This window comes from Sinohyriopsis cumingii, chromosome 12 (genome assembly GCF_028554795.1).
Source record: "Sinohyriopsis cumingii isolate HCF-2022 chromosome 12, ASM2855479v2, whole genome shotgun sequence".
Lineage (NCBI taxonomy): Eukaryota > Metazoa > Mollusca > Bivalvia > Unionida > Unionidae > Sinohyriopsis > Sinohyriopsis cumingii.
Window position 1 is genome coordinate 12,035,779 of NC_142972.1, and position 22,437 is coordinate 12,058,215.

Consider the following 22,437-nt stretch of genomic DNA (forward strand, 5'->3'; position numbering starts at 1 on the left):
GTAGCCCTATCTCCTCCTTGGCTTCCCAGGGTTTGAGGGACCATCAACACTGCTACCCTGGCAGCAGCTGCTGGCCATCTATACAGATTTTATGAAAACTAACCAATCCAGGTTTTGTTTTGGCTTAAAAGTAAAATCACTTATATTTTGTCAGGCTTAATAAATAATGTGGCAATTAAATATTCTAGACTTTTCTTTCTGTTCCACCTTGATGATCTGCTATATGAATTTGCTTTCACAAGTTTACATTTATCAGTTACCCCAGTGTGTGATATCAAGTCCCCATGGACTTCTTGTTTAATAATTCCAGTCAAAGTTTTGAAATTCAGAACCTGTACATTAGATACTTGCAAGATTCCTACAATCAACCATAAATATATTGTTAACCATAAATATATTGGCAAGCATAATTATATTGGTAATATAAATATATTGGCAAGCATTAGCATGTAAATATAACGAGACAGACATCTGGATGGCTTGATGATGGCATTGATGAATGGTTTTATAGTTAGAGGTTGATATGCATAGATTTTTTTTTCTCTTTCTTCATATCACATCAAATGAAGAGTATTTTACTGATTTAAGCTTCATTTTTTGAATACATGTTGCTTGAAGAGAACAAAAATGTTTGTCCAACTATTGGTTTGAAATAACCAAAGAATCTGATATTGACCAGGCCCTCTTGTTTGAATGAAAATGGAAAAGATAAATAGCAGCAAATTACTGAGGCTACCCATGTGTATGTCTGTCTTATTGTCTGTTTATTCAAGGGTATAAAGAAACCTTTTGAAGATGTTTGTGGATCTTTCTGTATGGATGGTAAGAAGGAAAGAAATTGCAAATGTAAACTTTCACTGTGAACCCCCACCTACCCCTTTTACATTTGTATTTGTCTTTCCATCTGCCTGTTTGTTGGTCTTTTGGTTAGATAGTCCTCATTTAAACCTTTCTTTTCATTTTATAGGAGGTGTGAAGGAACTGAAGGTGTTCGTAGATTTGGCAAGCATCTCAGCTGCAGAAGGGGACTTGGAAATTGGCAAGGTCAATTGTCTTCATGCAGCCATAACTGGATATGCTCCACTTATTTTTGACCTGAAGGAGAATTCAGATTACAAGACCTTACTTGAAAAATGCACAATGGTTTGGGAGGCATTAGAGGCTGATCCAAAACTGCCCAAAAAACTGGTGAGTTTTGTCTTCTTTTCCCCCCATCATTTTCAGAGCAGGATAGAAAGTGTTATACAGTTTATAACTGTGAATGGATGGATGGATGGCATATGTATGTACATGTGTGTAATGTCCTCTAACTCCTCCTACACCATTAAAGCTTGAGATATGAAACTTGGGCCAGTGATATTGGTGCAGATTGTGCCAACACTTGGAATTTTGGATCTCATTCGAAGGGGTGGGCTTGGTTGATCTCATCCTGACAGGTGGACGTGAGTATTTGGGCGAATTTATGTAAAACTGAAAATAATTTCAAAATAGTTTGACTTGCATGTAAGAAAATTGACCTGTGTGATGAATAACCACACTGGAACCTTTTCCTACTGTCACACACACACACACACACCCCCCCCGGTTTAATCGTAGAAAATACTGAGAGCCTTATAAACATATTATTCCCTTACTGACACGAGAAGATGGATTTATTCATGTAGCAGATGCTTACCCAAGTCCATCTCTATCTCAGGGACATAGTTTCCAGGTCATAATTTGGAGTCTATTGAGATCCTCAACCAATAACCAGGTAAATACTTGCTGGGCATCAAAAGACAAATTTATTTGTGTAACTGACATTTTCTTTGAGGTTCATCCCAACTCTAAGGAAATAAATCTGTTGTTCAAAAAATTGGAAACTATTTAAATATCCCTGCTCCAGCCCAGCCACTTTTTCCCGATGTACACTTATTAAGCTCTGACATTGGCCTTTGGTTCCAAATGCATTAAGCATGCAACTGTTGAGATCTCCACCATAACGTCAGTTTGCATACTTACTTGGTATGAATGACTAAATTCATGCACACAACTGAAGTTTGCCCATGGTACAGTTCTTACCTTTAGTGATCTATCCTTTAAGTTTAAACTTTGAGATTGAGGTTGAAACAAGGAATCAAGAGTGTATATGTTTTACAAAAACACATAAATCTAGTTTGCATTTGTAAGTAAATCTGATGAGATTACACTTTACCCTGCTTTTAGTTCAACTTACCAGTCATAGACCAGAAGACTCAGATATCCATTATGGCCATTAAAGTTGTCCTTTTGAAAATGTTATTATGGCTACTTCTTCTGAAATGATGGTCATACACTTAAAGACTTCTTAGGATGTCTAGATAGTCCTAAACAAAAATAGGGTTGACCTTATGTCTATAGTATGGCCACCATGGCAGCCGTCTTGAAAATCTTGTTTTTTTTGGTATTCTTAAATGGAAAGTCATCTTAGCATGAGGTTTTCATCCAAAGATTTTTTGTGATGTCTAGTTCCTTCTAAACGAAAATTGTGTCAATCTGAGGGTCTTACATCCAGTATAGTGGTCATTTTGAAAATCTTGTTTGTTGCTTTTCCTGAATGAAGGTTCTTATTGAAATTGGGTTTTCATTAAACAATCTCCAGTGATGTCAAGTTGGTCCTAAATGAAATCAATGCTTATCTTAGATCCAATATGGCTGCCACATTAGTCCTCTTGAAAACTATGTTATTGTTTAGCAGTATCAAAGTGTTATCTTAGTTTGATACTCAACAGTTAGAAAGAAGAAATAATCATTTCTTTGAGTCCTGTTAATTCTTTTTAGCCAATAGAGTGTCAGTCCCTTCAGTGGATACTTGTCCTTGCCTAGTAAGCTGTGCTGTTTCAAAATTTTGCAAGGACTGGCTGTCAGATCTAATAAAATAAACATTAAGGGGTGATAAACATACATATTTATGAGGTAAATTATATCAGGGATCCTTAAATAGCCATATTTCCTAGACATTACTGAAAATGAACTCAGTTGTTTGTTCATAATGGACATTATCTAGTAACAAAGCATAACCCTTTACCTCATAGAGCATAGTGACAAAGTGCAGCTCGCTATACATAGAACACAGGTTACCTAGTCGACCGCATACGCATAGCTTGCCTGTGAACTATTAAGCAATGTAGTGTATGTTACGTTTAACAGCAATTTTAACCATTTTACATTTTTGGTACACATCTATTACATGTGGAACAATTTAAGAGTAAAGTCCGATTGTTATAGCTGTGTAATTATTTATCACGGAAGAATTTGTTATGTGCTTTAAAATCCGGAGAGAATTCGTTCACCGTCATGTCAGTGAGGCCGTGTGACCAACCGTAGAGCTGCCATTTCTCATACTCGAAATTTACAAGTTTTTCATATGTGTCTACATCACTAAGTCATCTAAATTTGATAATTTATAAAAACTAATTGCAGCCTATATCAATATCAGAGCCTTTACCTAGGTTATTGAATATTTCATAGTTGTGATTATAATCATGAAAACTTCGTAAGTACTGAACGAAATCCGCGACCGCCATTTTGAAGAGTGGAGATTACGACCCAGTTACTTTAAATAGCAGATATCGACCAGTACATAAACAGTGACCACGTGATCTGACGTAATTGTCATTCACAGAAATGAATGTAGTATCTAATAAGGGGTTTTCCCCGAAGGTGGCGCTACGAAAACCGGCTTAAAATGGACGTTGTTTACAGCAGACGTAAAAAGGCGCTTCTATGGGACTTTTGTAGAAGCGTCAAAGTCGCTTCGATGCGACTTTTGTAGAGGCGTCCAAAGACGGTTGTATGAGGTAAAGGGATAAGACAATAGAAGTATGAAAACTTACGTCTTAGACTATTAAGGAATTATATATATATATATATATATATATATATATATATATATATATATATATATATACACACACACATCATGCTTACTGAAAAGAATGCATCTTGACATAAGAAACTCACTTTACATGTTCATATCAGTAAGGTATGTTCTAAACTTTAGTGTAAATGAGAAAATGAAGATTTTACAAATAAATTGTTCTTTTCATATCCTAAATCTCTATCACTGATCACATATCTCTCCAAGGGTTTTTTTAATAGTTGTTACCATTTAATGGTTTCTTATACATGTGTTACAGATGAGAGAGTGAAGCTTTTTTTATTATGACTCAAATTATCTTCAAACTTCCACCTCATCGCCTAACTCACTGTATGTCATTCCAGTCCCCATCTTCCTAAAATCCATGAGAACAGTTGTTGTTGTTGTTGTTGTTGTGGGGTTTAACGCCATTTTTCAGCACACGATAGGCCATATATGGCGGCCAGTATTAATGGTGGAGGAAGAAACCGGGAAAACCCCGGAAAGAACCACCGACCCACGAGAAGCTACTGGCATGCTTTCTCACATATCTACATTGGCTGAATCTGAGACTCGAACCGGCGCAGACAGAGGTGAGATGGCAGTGATCCGTAACGGCGAACGCTTTAGACCACTCGGCCACTCGGGGCCCCCCATGAGAACAGTGTGATATGGAACATATGGTACATATAACTTGGCCTGAAAAGTGAATATGCAAATGGTTCATTCCCTAAATAAAAAATTCTTTCATTTTTAATTAGGAGTCCATCAGCCATCAGTTGGATTGGTTACAGTCAGTCAAGCAGGCTCATGGGTCAGTAGAAGTGTCTTCTTTAGAACAGGCTTCAGCCATTAATGCTGATGGAATTTACTGTATTGGAAAACTGAAAGGGATAAAAGAAACTGAACTACATCAGGTAAGTGGGTTGATATACATGGATCCTATGATAAGTAGGTGGATTGCTGAATATTGTATAGCTCCTACACAAATGAGAATCTGTCATGAGTTTAGTCTTACCTCAGGTGCTTCTGTTTGGGATTCATTGTTATATGCTCTAAGTGCAATACCAATAGAAATCTACACTGATCTATTTTATTCTACAGACTGGCCAATTAAAGACTAATGTTCATGCAAAATGCACAGTTAACAGGACATATAAAACTAGACTAGTCATAACCTAGCTGATTACCTAATGACTTTTTTTTAGCTGTCGTGTATAAATTACTTAGAATGCTGGTACTGAGAATGACTGGACTCATCTCTTAAATTAAAATGTAAGACAGTTTAATGAGTATTTTAGTTTTAGCTCTTCTAATTATAAATGAAAAGTGTATGCAATTGCCTGTTGTACCTGATGTCATCCATGCATCATCAGTTCATTGGCACAATTTTTTTTATCCCAACTGCTTCCAAAACTACTTGGAGAAATGTCAGGATATTCTACACATGCAGTGTGACCCCCACTATAACACGGTAGTTGGGGTCCATATAACTCGACCATGTTATAAATCAAATCATGTTATAACCAAACAGTCAGTTAGCTGAAGAAAATATGCATTTACCTAAATTATGCTGTGTGTGTGTGTAATAAAAGTGGGTGCAAAAATATGTGCTTTTGATTAAATGAAGACAAACTAGTCTGAAAAGCACATGTATATTGACAACTTACATTTGTGTAGTTCAATCCATAATCCATTTAGTGCCGTACAATACATGAATTTGAGTACAGATCACATGTTGTAAACTTCATATATGACTCACATCCCATTATAAAACACCAATAACATATATTTAAAAAAAACGGTAGTCCTTGTTTTGATCTATAATCTGATTGTTACTAACAATTCCCTACAATTGTCGCAAGTAGCACAAGGCTATAGCTGTTTACATGCTACATAAATTGGCCTAGATTTTGGTCAGCTGGAGACAGTATCATCTTGCCGAGGCTACCCAGGGGAAGAGACCATTGATAGGGAAATGAAAACTTGAATATATTTAAAGTTTAACAAACATCTTTGCAAGATACCCATCTTCACTTAACTTGATGGCCATTATGTCTATAATATTTTCCAGCAAAAATTAAACTTTGCATCACACAATAAACGTGTTTCAGTCACTTTGATAAATGCTTCAATCTGTCAGATTTCATTGCTTTTATTTAAGTTTGTTTGGTACTGACTCCCTTTGATGAAGGGTAATTTGTTTTTTTTTGAAGAATGTAGTCAGCTTTCTTTAATGAATTGTGCACCTGATATTGAAGTTACTGGTAAATGACAGCTTTGGAGGACCAAACAGATGTCCGTTTCTTATTGCAGTGGCAACATCAAAGAACTGTAGAATACTGATTGAGACTGAATTTCTTTTTCATTTGTTTAGTATTTATACAGAAAATTTGGTTCTTTAAAGGTGATTAGTTTTTTTTTGAAGTTTCAGCATTACTATTTTTTCTGGGTACATTTTATAAACAAAAGGAATTAACAGTCGTTTGGTCGATTGCAGCAATTACTTTTCCTGCCTTCAAAATGTTTATCGATTGTAGCTAGTCCTGGTAGCATAGGTATACCAACAAGTCTATCTTGGTTTTTTTTTGTTGTTGTTGTTGTTGGGGTTTTTTTTTGGGGGGGTGGTGTGTCCTTTTGTGACATTTTTAGTGGCAGAGTGATATTGCCTTCCACGCTTGCATCAGAAATTGTTTTTAAAAAAGGCCAACAGATGCTGAATGCACAGGTGTTCTGTTTACTACAGAAAATATGAGTGTCCTGAAGGATTTAATTTTATGAGTGAAACAAAGACGAATTTTACTTACCATCCACATACAGAGGTCAGTCAAAATGCATATATTAATTACTAATGAGCGGCCTTTATTCTGACATTATTTCATACAAGATAGTACCTCAACCAGTTGATCTCCACTATCAGAAATGTTAAAAAGGAAAAAAAATGCAGTGATCTCACAACATACAGTACTCAGGCCAGATGTCAGAATAAGTGGATAATGATATAACAATGCACTGTTAAGGTGCTTAGTCATTATGAACATCAGATTTGTTTATCTAACAATAGATAAATTCCACTGTGTTTTATATCAATTTTGGGGCTTCTTTTCATGGTGCCTTTAAAAATCTTCACTCCAAACCCAAATTCTGCATACAAGTTTAAACAGCCAACAATGTCAGTAGGTGGGGTTGGGTGTGAATCGCCAGATGGTATATTTTGTCGCCAGTAAGGAAAATAAACTGCTGTTTGTGACATTGGCGAATCCCAGCATGATCCCTGAATAAACTTTTTACACATTACTTTCAAGAAGAGAAAACTTTTTTGTGTACGAGATAAATACAAGTTTATGAAATTGCAGGAGCCACACCACGATTGTCTTACATTAGAATTCATACATGGTCTCTTCCCCTAAAATGAGAATAAGCATTTAAGAAAGAATAAAAATTTGTTTATGAGAAAAGTATGTGTATATGAAAATTCAGGAGCCATGCCACAATCGTGTTATGTCCGAATTCATGTTATAATGGATCATGCTGTAGGAGGGTCACACTGTATATTTATCTAACATTTGAAGTGGTCCCAGATGACCACTTCTGAATGGACTGTCTTACTTCTGTGTGGTTTTCATTAAAACACTCTTATAGCTGTATGTAGCTGGTCCATAATGAAAATACTGTTCAGTTAACCTCCAGTATAGCATGGTGACCATTTTGAAAATATTTTTATTACTGCTCCAGTTACATGAATGGTAGCATTGTTGTGGAGTTCTCACTAAAATACTTCTTTCAGTATTTAATTGGTTCTAAAATTGTGCATTTTGAAATTTATTTTCAGGTTAAAGGTCTTAACTACACTGGTTTATAAGCATGATAACACAAAGAAGTATTAATGCATATTTTTCAAAAAATAATAATTATAGATTTAATCAAACTTAGAATATGGGCATATCTGTACATGGTCTTGGCAAACTCAATGTTTTTCTAACTATGATATGAAGTTCAAGGTCAAAGACCAACTCTAGATTTTTGTACTACACCTATAGGGTTCTTGTGGTCGTTGTTTACTCAAGCATGCAGGAAAACCGTATTTGTGGTTTATTTATATGGAAGTGGCATCATCAGATCTTAAGGTCATCAGAGTAATTTCTCTTTTAACATTACACATTTTGAGCTTTTTGGATTGAAAGTTGTTTTTGGACAAATACTTTGTTGCAGTAATGTTAAAGTATTTGAGGCAGACAAATGAAAATTGGTAGGCATATTTAACTTTATATGCTGATGACCAAACCTGATTTTCAGGTTGTTTCAGCAATTTTTCAGTCTTTGCACACTTTCATATTTTTGTGCATGTTTACTTTTTTGGGTATGAAAATCTTGTTAATAGGATGAACAACTTCAGAGAGACAAAAGGAATTTGGTGTGCATGCATACTTGTCTTAATGTGTTCATTATCTGATTAGACTTTCATGCAGTTATAGTAATATTTCAAATATTTTTTGGCTTTATGCCATTTTTTAGCAAATGATAGGCTATATGTGGTGACCAGTATAGCTGGTGGAGGAAGAAATGGGGAAAACCCTGTGCAGAACCACCAAACCAAGGGGAGCTATTGGCAAATTTTCTCACATGTTCACATAGGTTGAGACTTGAACCCATGTAGACAGATGTGAGATGGCAGCGATAGGTAAATGCTAGTGCTTTAGACAACTCTGCCACCAAGGCCTCCAATATTTCAGAATTATGTTCATCCTTTGAGAATGTTTGCATTAAAATGTTTGGGTCGGAGTTTCTCTATGTCTGTGTTTTACAAACACAAATCTTGTTCAGAAACAATTCTGTTATCATATGGCTTACTATGAAGTTCTATGTGACTCCCTGTTAGTCGTTGGGGTGGGATGCTCCCAATATTTACTTGAATTACTGAGGAATTCCCACCCTGGCTCGTTTTGTAGGAAGTGAAATTAGTGATAGAGAGAGGTAAAGCTCTGAGCCCCCAGTCAGCAATACCGACAATTAAATTATTAAGAACACAAGGGTGAAATCCAGAAGAATAACAATTTAATACATAATACAAATTAAACGATATTAAGTTCTCAACCAATCTGCTTCCTCTCGACCATGTGACAACCTATTTCATCACGTGATTTTAGTGTGAGATGGCTTTCCCCTGTACTTGGTTTCTACTTATCTGAGTTTACGCCAATTGCTTTCCTCCTTCCGGCGTTCTCCGATTCTTCCTGTCCTCCTCTTTTGTCTTCCTTTCTCCTCCTCCTTTTCTTCTCTCTTTCCTTCAATGAAGCTTGTTCCTGGCCTAATTCTATTCTCTATTTCTCCTTCCGGCATTCTCTGCCTATTCCTATCCTGTCTCTCTGAGACTCGGGACTTCACTATTCTGTCCCCAAAAGCTTCCTATGAAAAACACAAGGACGTTAGCATTTGTGTTAGCCATCTCTCTCACACTAAATCAACAATTAATCAATCATCAGATCAAGGTTATCTACATCTTTGGTCACGCATTCATGCACATCGAAAAACACACACGTTCTTATAAAAACAACATTGCAATAAGAGCGGCATCCTACTTATCATACAGAAATCACTAAATTGCGTCACATCAATATATATTTTTCTTAATCTCGTTATTCTCAACAATATCACAATAATCCGACGCATTTCTGTACATTACGCTCCCACAAGTGTACACAAATATTCAAATATTCATATTATTTAAATTTACACACTGCAGCCATTTTACAAGCTACCATTTAATTCACAATGGCAAAATCTAGAATATTACATGAATAAATATACTAGTTTTCTACAAAGTAACTAAATAGCGAAATACAATATTAATTCTGACGAGCAAGCAATCTACATAATCATAGCTCATTTCTCAAGTATGCATGTAAATTAAACAATCAAGGGTAATTCCACGTGCTAACGATTCTAGTAAGTAAATATACATACTGCACTTAATTGCAATTACAATGCCGTAACATTCTGCAACAATCAAGCAAATAACTCACTGACCTTTACGAAGCTTTCTGTCCTTAGAATGTACTAAGAGTTTTCCTGCCAAATCACGAGTGGCTCCCTTGGAGTGAGTATATTCTGCTTTACCAGTACGACGGCTTACGAATCACTAACTTGTTACCAGTTCAAGTGACTGTTAAGTTCTGGTTCGATTTGATGGCCCCACCCTTCCTCAGTTATGATTGGATATCAATTCTAGCCCCAGTCTGTCCAGCTTAACAGACGAGCCTCAGGCCATCCGTCAAGCGGAGAGATTTACAATAGCATCGAGGGTCCTTTGTTCTTAGAACAAAGCTTTTAACATCCATATGCAAGCGATAACACCTAACGAAGGGTTCTTGTACAAACAAAATTGTCGTAACAGTGTAGGGTCGACATACTCATTGCGCTAACCCATTCCTTTGTTCCTGACTTACGTAATCATGGGCGGCAAACATGACACTTACAAAGTCAAAAAACAGTAAATACTGCAATGAAAATCCTGTTTGTTAAGATATTTGTTATTAACATTATACTTTTTGTTACAGGATCTTCATAAAGTAGTACATCTTACAGTCTCTGGAGATGGAAAAAAGAGGCAATACACATTTGAGCAGCTACAGGATCTTCAGAGTCGGCTGATGTTGGTGGCGGGGAAAGCAGAACAAGGGAAGGATAATGTTGACAGATTTACCATGGTAACTATTAAAAGAAAGAACAGTGCATATATTTTTCCAGGGGCCATGAAGAGATTAAAAATTTGCCCCATTTTCAGGTTACATTCCACATTTTGAAACAAACAAATTGTGGCCTTAAATGCTTGTGTGCTAGAGATTCCATCTTGTAATAAAGACTGTCAAATAGTGCATTTTGTTTTGTTTCTTACATAATGATAATGAAGTTTTGTTTTCTGAAATTTTGGAATTCAGAATTGTGTGTTTTAAAATTAATTTTTCAAAGAAGTGAAACTGTATTGAGTAATGTGAATCAGTGCGGAAGCAGTACATCTACTGGCATAGTCCATAATGTTTGCAAACAGCATTGACCCATAATATTAAGGGTCTGTGTCAGTGCTTTTTATTCACCTTATGATTTCAAGCAAATAGCATAGACCTTGATCTGTGAGCACAGTGAGTGACAACAGATCAGGTTTGGTGCTGTACACAGTTTTGTGTTTATACATCCATGCATGCAGTACATGGATAGATATGCAGCCAATTTTTTATCTTTTTGTGACCCCCTGGAAATCATAGTGCAAATATAAATATATATATATATATATATATATATATATATATATATATATATATATATATATATATAGACACACACACACACACACATATATTCTGACAAATTTAATCATGCAAATGAAGCTGAAAATATGTCATAGGATTCTGTTCAAAATGCTTAGTAAATATTAGCTTTAGTTTAAGACTGCTTACTATACTAACTCTCCTGGCCGTGACTGACTGACCCACCCACCCCCCTTTAAAAAATCATGCAGGCATCCATTTTCTGTCGTAAATATGAAAGTCAGGGACTCCGATAAATCGATTCATATATATACATATTCTATCTTTTAAGTACTTGTTCTGTTTTGACTTTGATATAATTAACATTTTATTACAAATCTATTCTACGATATACCCCACTTTTATCTTTATTGGCGAGTTCGAATAACAATGCGTATGATCGCTTGTCCTTATAACATCTGCTGTATGGACAACGGCTTCAATAGCACATTGACAGATTTTCATTTCCCTAAAGAGAGCTTCATTTCCCTACAGGCAGCCTCTCTGATTTGACCTCTTCTGTCAATTCTTGGACTCAATCTGGTTTCAAGTGGAATAACCCAAACCGCTAAGCATGTTTAATTACTGTGTAAATAACACAGCATAACCATGTGGTTGTTATGACAATGTACATTGTAATTAAAACAAGAAGAATTGTTGATTTAGCAGTGTTTATTGATAACAGAATATAGTAGGGTCATAATACATGAGGATTATCACAATTGTCAGGTAACAGTCTTTTTTTAAATTCTTTGCAAATGCTACAAATAAAAACCACCCTGAATAAATACGGTCTTGTACACTGGCAGAATTTTGTTTCATCTCTCTCTCTTTCTCTCTCTCACACACGCGCTCATATGCATTAACTAAAACGTGATTTCAAGTGCTTTATTTTTTATTGCAGTTTGATAATGAGATTATTGTTAATGTAAAAATACAAGTTGTACTTAATTTCTTGACAGTGTGGTCTCATATCGTTGCATACACTTTACCAATAAATGATACCCATAACTAATACATGTTCAAACCATCTTAATCATTTTGCCAACATTACACAACATAACAGCTACATATGCTCTGATTGCAGATGAGCTTGCACACTGAGACATAATCCTCTCTCTCCCTGTCTCTCTCTCTCTATCTCTCTGTCTCTGTCTCTCTTTTTCTCTCTCTCTTGTTCACTAATAACAACAAAAATCTTTGAGTACTTTTATTTTTATTGTAATTAGATTCTTGAGTTGAGAGCAGAATGAGACAGAAAATATGCATTTACTTTGTATGTTTGTATTGTTAGGTTGTCGAGTAGCTTGTGTTCTGAAGAACTTGTTTAGGTACAATCCCTTTATTTTTCATACACGGTCAGTACCACCAAATGATAATTATTTATTTTACATATAATTTTTCGTACACTGAAGTTAACAATTATTTTCTCATGTACGAAAAATAACATGAAATACAGTATGTCTATCATACTCATGCTTTTACAATATACCTTGTGGCAGTACTTAGTTTGAAATGTCCATAATAAAGGGGAAATTAAAAACTTTAGAACACTGAAGTACAATCAGTCTAAATTTAAAACTGTTGGTCAGAATAATGAAACAAAAATTTATTTAAAAAGATTCTTTTTGTTCATTTGTTGTTGTTGTTGTTGTTGTGGGGTTTAACGCCATTTTTCAGCACGATAGGCTATACATGGCGGCCAGTATTAATGGTGGAGGAAGAACCCGGAAAACCCTGGAAAGAACCACCGACCCACGAGAAGCTACTGACAAGCTTTCTCACATGCCCACATTGGCTGAATCTTAGACTCGAACCGCCACAGACAGAGGTGAGATGGCAGTGATCCGTAACGAAGAGCGCTTTAGACCACTCGGCCACTCGGGGCCCCTTGTTCATTTGTAATTATGTTTTTCTCTTTTAGCATAACACTGATTACTGTGTTGAGAAAATGCAATGTGCATTTATGAAATAGTCCAATTTGTGCCATATGTAAGTGGAAACTTTGGTACTTGTGAATACTGTTCTGTGGAAGAAACACATAAGTATTCCAAAGACTTGGAATATATGCTTATATGACAAAGATCTTGGACAAGTTTGATAATGAATGAGATCCACATATAACAATGAGATATTCTGGCATCTGGCTTTCTGTAGGTCATACTTTTCATTCAACTTTGATAAAACTTTGAACTTATGGTAATAACATCATGATCTTGGACCTGTTTAATAATGAGATCAATGCACATTAATGAGCTGAACCTGCATCAGAATGGTTGAGCTAGTTACCACTTTGGTGGCAATATTTCTGATCTGATTTTAATCATTCTTGGAATACAGGTTTATATGATACAAATCTTGTATAAGTTTGATGAATGGCAAGATCCATGTACAAAATCGAAATGATCTTACATTTAATTGTCTGAACTTGCTCTTGAGACTCGATTTCTGATTCATTATTAGTAAATAGACTTAAATAATCAAGATCTTAGATGGGTACTGGTATGAACAATATAAATGCATACAGACAAGGGAATTTGGATATGATTGGCTGAGCTTTTGAACACTTAACTGACTATTTCTGATCAAATTTTTAGTAAAATTTTTAAATAGATATCCAGTGAGTTTTATTAACAACAAAAATTAACACATAATTCTGAAACTCAGCACAGTTGGAAAGTGTTCTTAATTCATATGCTATATAATCAGTTTATTTTCTTTTTAAAAATATGATTCCTGTCTGTCCATAAAGGAAAAAAAGGGAATTTACCTATTATGGTATCTGTTGAGAATCACTTTTTATGTCACACAGTGTATTTCCTCTTGACAGTAAATTCAAACCAGTTACCAAAAAAAACTGAATACCAGAGGCTTACATTGCAGAAAAATAATTGAAAAAAATTGCCAAATGATTCACCTTAGGGATTTAAATGAATGATCTTCCATGTATAACAGAATTAAAAGCCTAAAATGAAATCATTATAATCTCAAGATGCTTATATAATTATGCACTGTGTGTGATTGAAGAGTTTGAACTCCTGATCTAAAAACTCAGAAGTATCTTCTCAAAAGTACCTTTAAGACAGTAAACCTTCAGGTGGGCTTATCCCAGCCAAAAGCAAAATATTTCCTTTGGTCTCAGATGCACGCCAATAGAGAAGAGATAGTAATCAAAAAAACATTTGATTAGATGCATTGATGATAGAGAAAATGTACAACTGCTGTGTAGCACATACTATGTCCAATGTTATAATTAGGGAAACAGTTTTCTTTACACAGCGATACATATTTATTTGCAAGTGTTTTTTTCTCTAATATTGATTCTGTTCTGGCAATAGCATATTTCTAGTAACAACCATATCTTTGAAAATTTATTTGCAGAATATTATTTAAAAAACTTTACCACATTCAAAATTCTTAAATTTTTGGAAGCAAGTTTGATATCTTTGTTGAAATATTGTTTCAGATTTGCTAATTTTTCCTTCCTGAAGACCCTGAAACATTTGTAATTTATATGTTATCACATGCACGGTTCATCATTTTATTTCTATTTCAGAACATTCAGTGCCAATGCAAACAAATTATTTTAAATCTCTATTTTATACTTTTCACAATTATGGTAAAAGAATGAAGCCTTTTATCAAGAAACACTTACAAATGCATTTGTCGAATAGAGAACTATCAGCTGTAAATTAAAGTTTTGTCGGTAAACTTAACTTTAAAAATCTTGGATGTCTTTGATTATGAGCAAGAGATCATGCATAATTACTGTGCCTTTTTCTTTGAAAAGGATTTTTATGAGAATATAGTATAATAGATAAATCAAAATGATATAATGGTTTGGGAGTAGTTTAAATAAATTAGGAGTTTAAATAAGTTTCGTTCCTTCTATTGTGAAATGGTCAGCTGTCAAGTTATGTAAGACAGGTGAGTAATATCAGTTCCGCTTGGGCCTAATCATAGGCTGAGAGTGTTTGTAGGACAATTATCAGTCCCGCTGGGCCTAATCATAGGCTGAGAGTGTTTGCAGGACAATTATCAGTCCCACTTGGGCCTAATCATAGGCTGAGAGTGTTTGCGGATGATTATCAGTCCCGCTTAGGCCTAATCATAGGCTGAGAGTGTTTGCAGGACGATTATCAGTCCCGCTTGGGCCTAATCATAAGCTGAGAGTGTTTGCAGGACAATTATCAGTCCTGCTTGGGCCTAATCATAGACTGAGAGTGTTTGCAGGACGATTATCAGTCCCGCTTAGGCCTAATCATAGGCTGAGAGTGTTTGCAGGACTATTATCAGTCCCGCTTGGGCCTAGTCATAGGCTGAGAGTGTTTGCAGGACAATTATCAGTCTCGCTTGGGCCTAATCATAGGCTGAGAGTGTTTGCAGGACAATTATCAGTCCCGCTTGGGCCAAATCATAGGCTGAGAGTGTTTGCAGGACGATTATCAGTCCCGCTTGGGCCTAATCATAGGCTGTGAGTGTTTGCAGGATGATTATCTGATGTTTTATTACAAAAGCTCTCTACTTTTATCATAAATTCATGATGCTTTTAGCTGGACCTAATACAGTAAATGACAAAATTGGGTCTCAATATTATTATTATTATTATTATTATTATTATTATTTTTATTATTAAAATGTTCCCTTCTTGACCGTGGTCTCTCAAGAGTGGCAACCCCTTGAGGCTGCCTTGCCTGACATGAGAAATAGTACATTTTAACCATTATCTTCCCCCAGTAAGAGGCCACCCCTTGTATAAAGCTATATTGTTAACGCAGACAGGGTATTCTCATAAGAAGGAAATCCCTTTTTGTTCTTCTTCTCTTCTTATAGTAGTAGTAGTAAGAACTGCAAATGTCCTTTGGCATTTATGAGCAGAATTAATGAAATCCTTTTATTACTATTATTTTAACAACTATAATATGTCATTTGGTATTTAAGATCAAAATGTAATGTCTTTCTAATGGTCTCTCACTGTTGCTACTTCTCCTCAGTACAAAAGATGTGGTTTCTGTTATGGGAATCTTTGATGGTCTCTGCAAAATTATAGTGAAATAAAACAACAGAAAATCAACTCTGACATTTTATTTCTAAAAAAATAGTTTTTATTTGGGTTTTGAAAATCATAGACATAAACCCTATTCTTTATCACTGACAAGTTCCTGTAGGGTCATGTATAAGTACTGTGTAAATTTTATTGTCACAGTTTCTTAGTATTGATTCAAAAGAAAAATTAACAGTGTTAAATATCAATCAATTTCTAGATGAAATATGACTCCCAATAATGGACCTATGGGATCTTTAATTATTAAAAGAGGCAACCAGGATTTATTGGTTATGCTTATAGCACCATTGCCAACATATGATAATATCTTGATTCAGTGGTTCACAAAAATTGTCTATAAGCATTGTTGAATTTTGCAGGTTTTTGACAGTGTTACTAGACTAGCTAGTGTATACATCAAACTGATTTCTGCTGGATGTATCCTGTACAAAAATTGGCAAGCGAGATTTTTCTGTCGCAGCAACCCAGTGCAACCTGTCTGTGCCTTTATCCATTTTGGAGAAGGTGCTGCGCCTCTAAAAGGCCGTATATCCGACATGGAAGATATTACTGCCATTATTCCCAAGATAGCCAGATTTATGGAGAGGTGCCTTGAAAAGTGGTTGGATTATATTAATGAGAAAAGAAACAAATACTTTGAGCTGAACTTTTTCACAACTGACCAACTGGTCTTTTTACAACAAGAACTGGTGAAAATTGGTACAGTTTCTGGTCCAGATGTTCGAATTTATCCCCTTCTGTCAGCTGTGAAGGTGAGTTGTACATATGAAGATCTGGTGAATGCCATGCAGAGAGCTTCAAAGGATGTGGAGGAAGTTCAGATGGAGATGGATGAGGATAAAGAGGGCAAAATTAGGAAGGTTGAAAAGATGGAGGAAGATAACGAGGAGAAAATTGTCAACAGAAGACAACTCTTCATTAGAGAAATGATAAATGGTGGATACTCTGAGCTTGTTGCCAAGGAAGCGCTAAAACATCTGGAGCCTGACCAAATTGCAGAAGGTATGCTTTCTTATTTTTCTAGTGGTAGCAGCAGTAGTAGTAGTGCCACCAGTACTACTACTACTCCTGCTACTACTTAACTGCTATTACTCTATTCACAATATTATTGTTGATACTGCTATTGCAACAGAAAGAAAAGAAAAAAAAGATACATTAAAGTAACATATCAGCCAATATTAAGAAAATATTACTATGGATTTCTAATGAACTATCTGAGTAGGACTTGCAGCAAAATTTGTTTTTGAATTGCTGCCTGTGCCTTGTACTTAGCACTCATATCTTTCACCAGGTCATGCAGTCTTCAATTGAAAATCCGATTGCTTTTTGAAATTCTCCTTCTTTGTCATCATTAAACATCTGTGTAGACAATATTATATACCTTTTTGTATAGATTGAATGTTTTATCTTTTCAGACCTTGCTTTAGTTGAGTGTATTCTGTGTGAGTTCGTTAATGTTGAAGTGCTTTTATGACTTGAGTAAGCAAGTGGTGCTGCAGTAAAATTTTACCACCTTTGTAATTAGAGTGCTTGGGTAAGTTTTGCCTATCTTGTTTGGGTTCCTGGCTGTTTTGTTCTTTTGTGGTTATGTTTCCTCTTTCAGTGCTTAATATGTTGCATGATGTTGCTAAGTGCATGCACAGGAAGGCCTCACCTACCTACTATGCACTGGTTGTGCAAACATGGATGGATGTCTAGTTTGTTGTCTCTGAAGAAATCAAGTGTGGGACTTGGTGGAATGTAGCTGCACAGAGAGGATGAAGGTTTTTTCCTCCTCATCATCACAAAAGAAAATCTCTGAGGATATTTGTGCATCACCCAGAGATTCCCGCATCCCTACCTATTCTGATGTCCATTTATCTAGGTCCAAGTTGAAAGATATTATGCATGTTGGCTATAATTAAAAAGTCTGATTGGGATCATGTTCTTTTTAATTGTGACCCTACTAATTGGAGGAGGGAATATTTAACTAGACTGGGGACCTGGCAACCCTGAAAAGGAAACCAATGCATTAGTAGCAAGGAAGTATTACATAATTAAAGTTAGTGTTACCAACAAACCAACCAGCCCACCCACCCTCTGCTAAAGGGTAATAAATGACCAGGCCTTGGCATTTTATTGCCAGATTTTTCTGGTCTCAGTGAAAGGCAGAATGTTTCAACACATCATTGACCTTTCTGACCTGAACAAATTTCTTTCGAAAGAATGCTTCAAGATGGAGACTATTGCTTCAGTCTGGAATGCCATAAGGCTTTGTGACTTGGCAGTTTCCATTAATTTTCAAGATGCATATCTTCACATCTCTGTCTTCTTACTGCATAGAGATGCCTCTGTTTTTGCCTTGGTCAAGAGGTATTCCACTTTTGATCTCTTCCATTCAGACTTGCTTCTGCACCAAGAATTTTTATCAGGGTGATGGGGTTAGTCACAGTCTGTCTTAGGTCCCTAGATATTCTAATCCTTCAGTTTTACAACAACTGGTTGACAGCTGGTTGGTGCTCAATGTCCACAGAGATTACATGCTGAAGGACTTGTACCTTTGTTGTTCCATAGTGACCTCTCTCAGGATTATTGTAATGAAGTGTCACACCTTCTTTGGATTTTGTTTATGCAGGGATGAGTTTCCTCATAAACTTCAAGGGAGTCTAGGTCTCCCTGGACAGGATTAACATGATCATGTGTTTCATACAGTTATTCTAACCAAGGCCTCATTAGTCTGTCTTTACCTTTCACTACTAGGAACCCTGAACTGCAGCAGTCTTGGTTCCCCTAAGGAGACTTTACTTGCACCTGCTCCAGTTCATGCTTTTAGTGATCTGGAGGCTGCATACAAACCTTCATGCTGCCCTAAAGGGTTATGTCAGCCTTAAAAGGGGTCACTATTTGTTGGTCTAATTGAACAGCACATCAGTAGTAGTGCACCTCATGAAGCTTGGAGATACTCATTCCTTCTCTTTGTGTGGAAGTTTGGAATCACCTCCATTGGGCACTCTCATCTGAGATTATGCTTCAAGTCCTCCATATTCCCAGCAAGAGGAATATCATGGCAAACAGTCTGTCTGGAAATGGCTGTGTGGTCCCTATGGAATGGTCTGTACATTAGGATATAGCAGAATTACTCTTCCATCAAGATTACTTACTGTAGCCTTGGCAAGTAGGAGTGAGTTTCATACTTTGTCAGTAGAAAGGATATTTTATGGTTTAGTGGTAAATATAATTTAGCTTTGCTTCTTTGACAACCTGTTTTTCTGCTCAAATAATCTGCTTCTTCATTAGCTCCACTTTCTGTTAAAATCACCAGTCTCAGTTTTATCAGTGCTGGGATGATCAGGTAAGACTCCTTAGGGCTTTACGGTTTTATTTGGTTTCCTTTGATAGAAAAGAAAACTTTGGAAGCATCCCTTCCCACTTCTAAAAAGGGTTCCTTTGATATGTCAGCATCCACTTTTTCCAGTTGGGCTTTTATTTTTGATACACCAGATTGAAGGAATTTTTGTTGTTGGTTCCTTTTATGATAGTACAAAATCTGGCTTAGCATTCTACCTGCTTACAGCTCTCACCCTTCTCTGGTGCCCTGACCTCAGGATGCAAGTAAAGAGGATAGTAAAAATGGTGTGGGCCATGCTGCAGGCATCAGACTGGGTCTTGATTCTTTTCTCAGTATGGGCCATGATGCAGGCATCAGACTGGGTCTTGGTTCTTTTCTGTGTTTTAAAACCTTTGATACTAATAAGAGGAAGAAATCACATGGCTTGGATATTTGACTTTGTAATTATTTAAAACCTTACCCCAAGTGGTTTCAACACATATCACATGTGTAGGAGCAAAACATTGTGTATGAGAGCTTCACTTCTTGCATGTGAATGTGGATACATTAAAGTGTTGCCATAAATTTGGAAGAAAAACTTTGTAAAAATTGTTTTATTAGTAAAAGACTGAAGCTGTTGATTTTTGCAAGCTATGGTGAAATTTCTACACATCCTTAACAAACTTCTTGACTGCCACTTTGGGAATTTTAAATTCACTATAAACTTTGGAACTTGCTTTTCCATAACAAACTCTGTGAAACTTGACTTTTTGTGCACTTGGTATGCCTTTTTTTTATTCTTTTGCTATCATTGATCACATTTGTGAATGAATACGATAAACTGCTGATTAATATTAGATACTTTAATTATGTCACATGTACTTACAGTGTTCTCACTGTTTGATTATTCAGTTTAAACGGGTTGACATACTACAGTTACTCTTTACTCTTATGCAGGTAGAATCTGCATGCATTTTTACCTTTTATTCTACTCCATTTACTTGATTTGATGCAAAAGACAAATTAATGTGACAATACAATACAGGTAAACTTTTAATTGATTGTAAAAATACAACCATTGAAACAAACCACAGATGCTCACATTACAGGGCAGCAACAGCAATTTGAAACAAATCATTCTGCAAGTTTATGTCCAACAACTCCTTGGAAAATCAGGGTTTGCCAAGATTTTATATCTTTTATTAAACAAAGCTAATTTGAAAGATCAGTTTATATGGTTGAACGTGGCATGTACATGCACATACCAATGTAATAATTCAATTTCTTGATACAGTGTAATTTTTCAATAACATGGATCTCTTTCTTGGATTTGTTCATAGTTATCAAACTAGAACAAAATGTAAGAAAACAAAGGCTTATTGACTTGTTACCTCAGTAGAATGTATCTTTTTCTGTTCAGTAGATTGATACCATTTGTAGCTACATAATCATCATCATCATCATCATCATCATCATCACTGACCCTTTTGTTTGCCACTATCATTCTGTTGTAGAAGAGTTTTTGCTTCAACAAATTGTAAATCCATTCTCAGTTGGATTTAAGTATTCTTCTGTAATAGCTTTAATATAATTTTAATTTTTGGTAGGACTTGTATGGTGTTTTGACAATGAAGACACTGTGACAGAGGATAGCATTGAAGATATTGGGTTGGTGGGTCAAGAAGAAATGATGGAGGCTGAAGTTACCAAAATATCATCATATGAAGGTTGGACCAGGTCTGATACTTCTGTAACAGCTGTCACTGCTTCCATCATTAACAAGTTGGAAGTAGCTGGAAGGTGAGAAAATTGTATACAGTCTGCAGAAGATTAATTTTGTGAGAATTTAATTTATTGCTTGTTTCATGAATTGATTAGACTAAGTAATATACCATGTGAGGTTATTGTATGACCTTGCATCCATCAGATTACACATGCCAGCCATCTTACAGTGTCCATATTTTCAGTCTCTTATATTTCTTCTTGATGACAAGTATTTTACTTGGACATGTTTCATACTGGAGAATGATTTTTGACTTTTTCAGGTAAATGATGCGAAAACATCAAAACTTTAAAAAAAGAGATGGTCATATCTTTTTCAGTTACATTGAGATGGACAATCTTGCAAATGTAGTAAAGAAAGGTTGAGAGGTTCATATACTGTGAGTCCACATGGGCTGATACGATTATGTGTTGCATGTGCCTTTATAATTGCTTTAATATTGAATAATTCTGTACATTTCCATCAAATTAAATTTTATATTTACTTTCACTATTAAACATCATTTAAAAATAAAACTGGTTTCTGCAAACAATGGTCAACCAAGTTGAATCAGACTAGGTTAACCTTATCTTGCATTTTTAACAAAAGTTATGATTTTGCCTATTTTGTGATCAGTCATTTCATGAATGGGTTCCATATTTAACAATTTAGCCAGTATTAATGATGCTTGAGATATCAGTCAATGGCCAGGGGTTTGAATATTGATATTCCTTATTGAATAATCAGGCAAGATATTTGGGCTCCTGTTTAGCTTAGACAAATAATAGAATCACTTTTCATCAATTTTGTAAATAATTGTAATAGCAATGGAATGTATATTTTTAAAATTAGTATTATGTTTCTGACACTATTGTATGTACATTCATGAAAATAGATTGGTGCATTCATTTTCAGGACTATTCCTTAGTATTAACTTGATGCATGTAATAATCCTTAAGAATAATCTTCATTACATACAAAAGTGGGTCCTAGTGACCTACATTTCATGCTTCCATAATTGTGCTTAATTTTAGTAATTACTATGGTCTATTGTATGCCATGGTGTGGTCAATAATCCTTTTATGGGGATGATTTAGTTGTGATAGTGAATCTACCCTTATA

The 22,437-nt window shown here is 35.5% G+C and overlaps 1 protein-coding gene across 4 annotated transcripts in view; it reads left to right on the forward strand.

The window, feature by feature from the left end:
* Nucleotides 1-22,437, forward strand: part of LOC149786011 (E3 ubiquitin-protein ligase rnf213-alpha-like) — a 353,460-nt gene that overhangs the window by 100,074 nt on the left and 230,949 nt on the right. For all 4 annotated transcript variants that reach the window (XM_089976308.1, XM_089976310.1, XM_089976309.1 and 1 more), the window contains exons 19-23: nucleotides 968-1,188; nucleotides 4,639-4,794; nucleotides 10,435-10,584; nucleotides 16,606-17,248; nucleotides 21,161-21,353. In XM_089976308.1, the coding sequence (XP_089832434.1) occupies nucleotides 968-1,188; nucleotides 4,639-4,794; nucleotides 10,435-10,584; nucleotides 16,606-17,248; nucleotides 21,161-21,353 (1,363 nt within the window). The remainder of the gene's footprint in view (nucleotides 1-967; nucleotides 1,189-4,638; nucleotides 4,795-10,434; nucleotides 10,585-16,605; nucleotides 17,249-21,160; nucleotides 21,354-22,437) is intronic.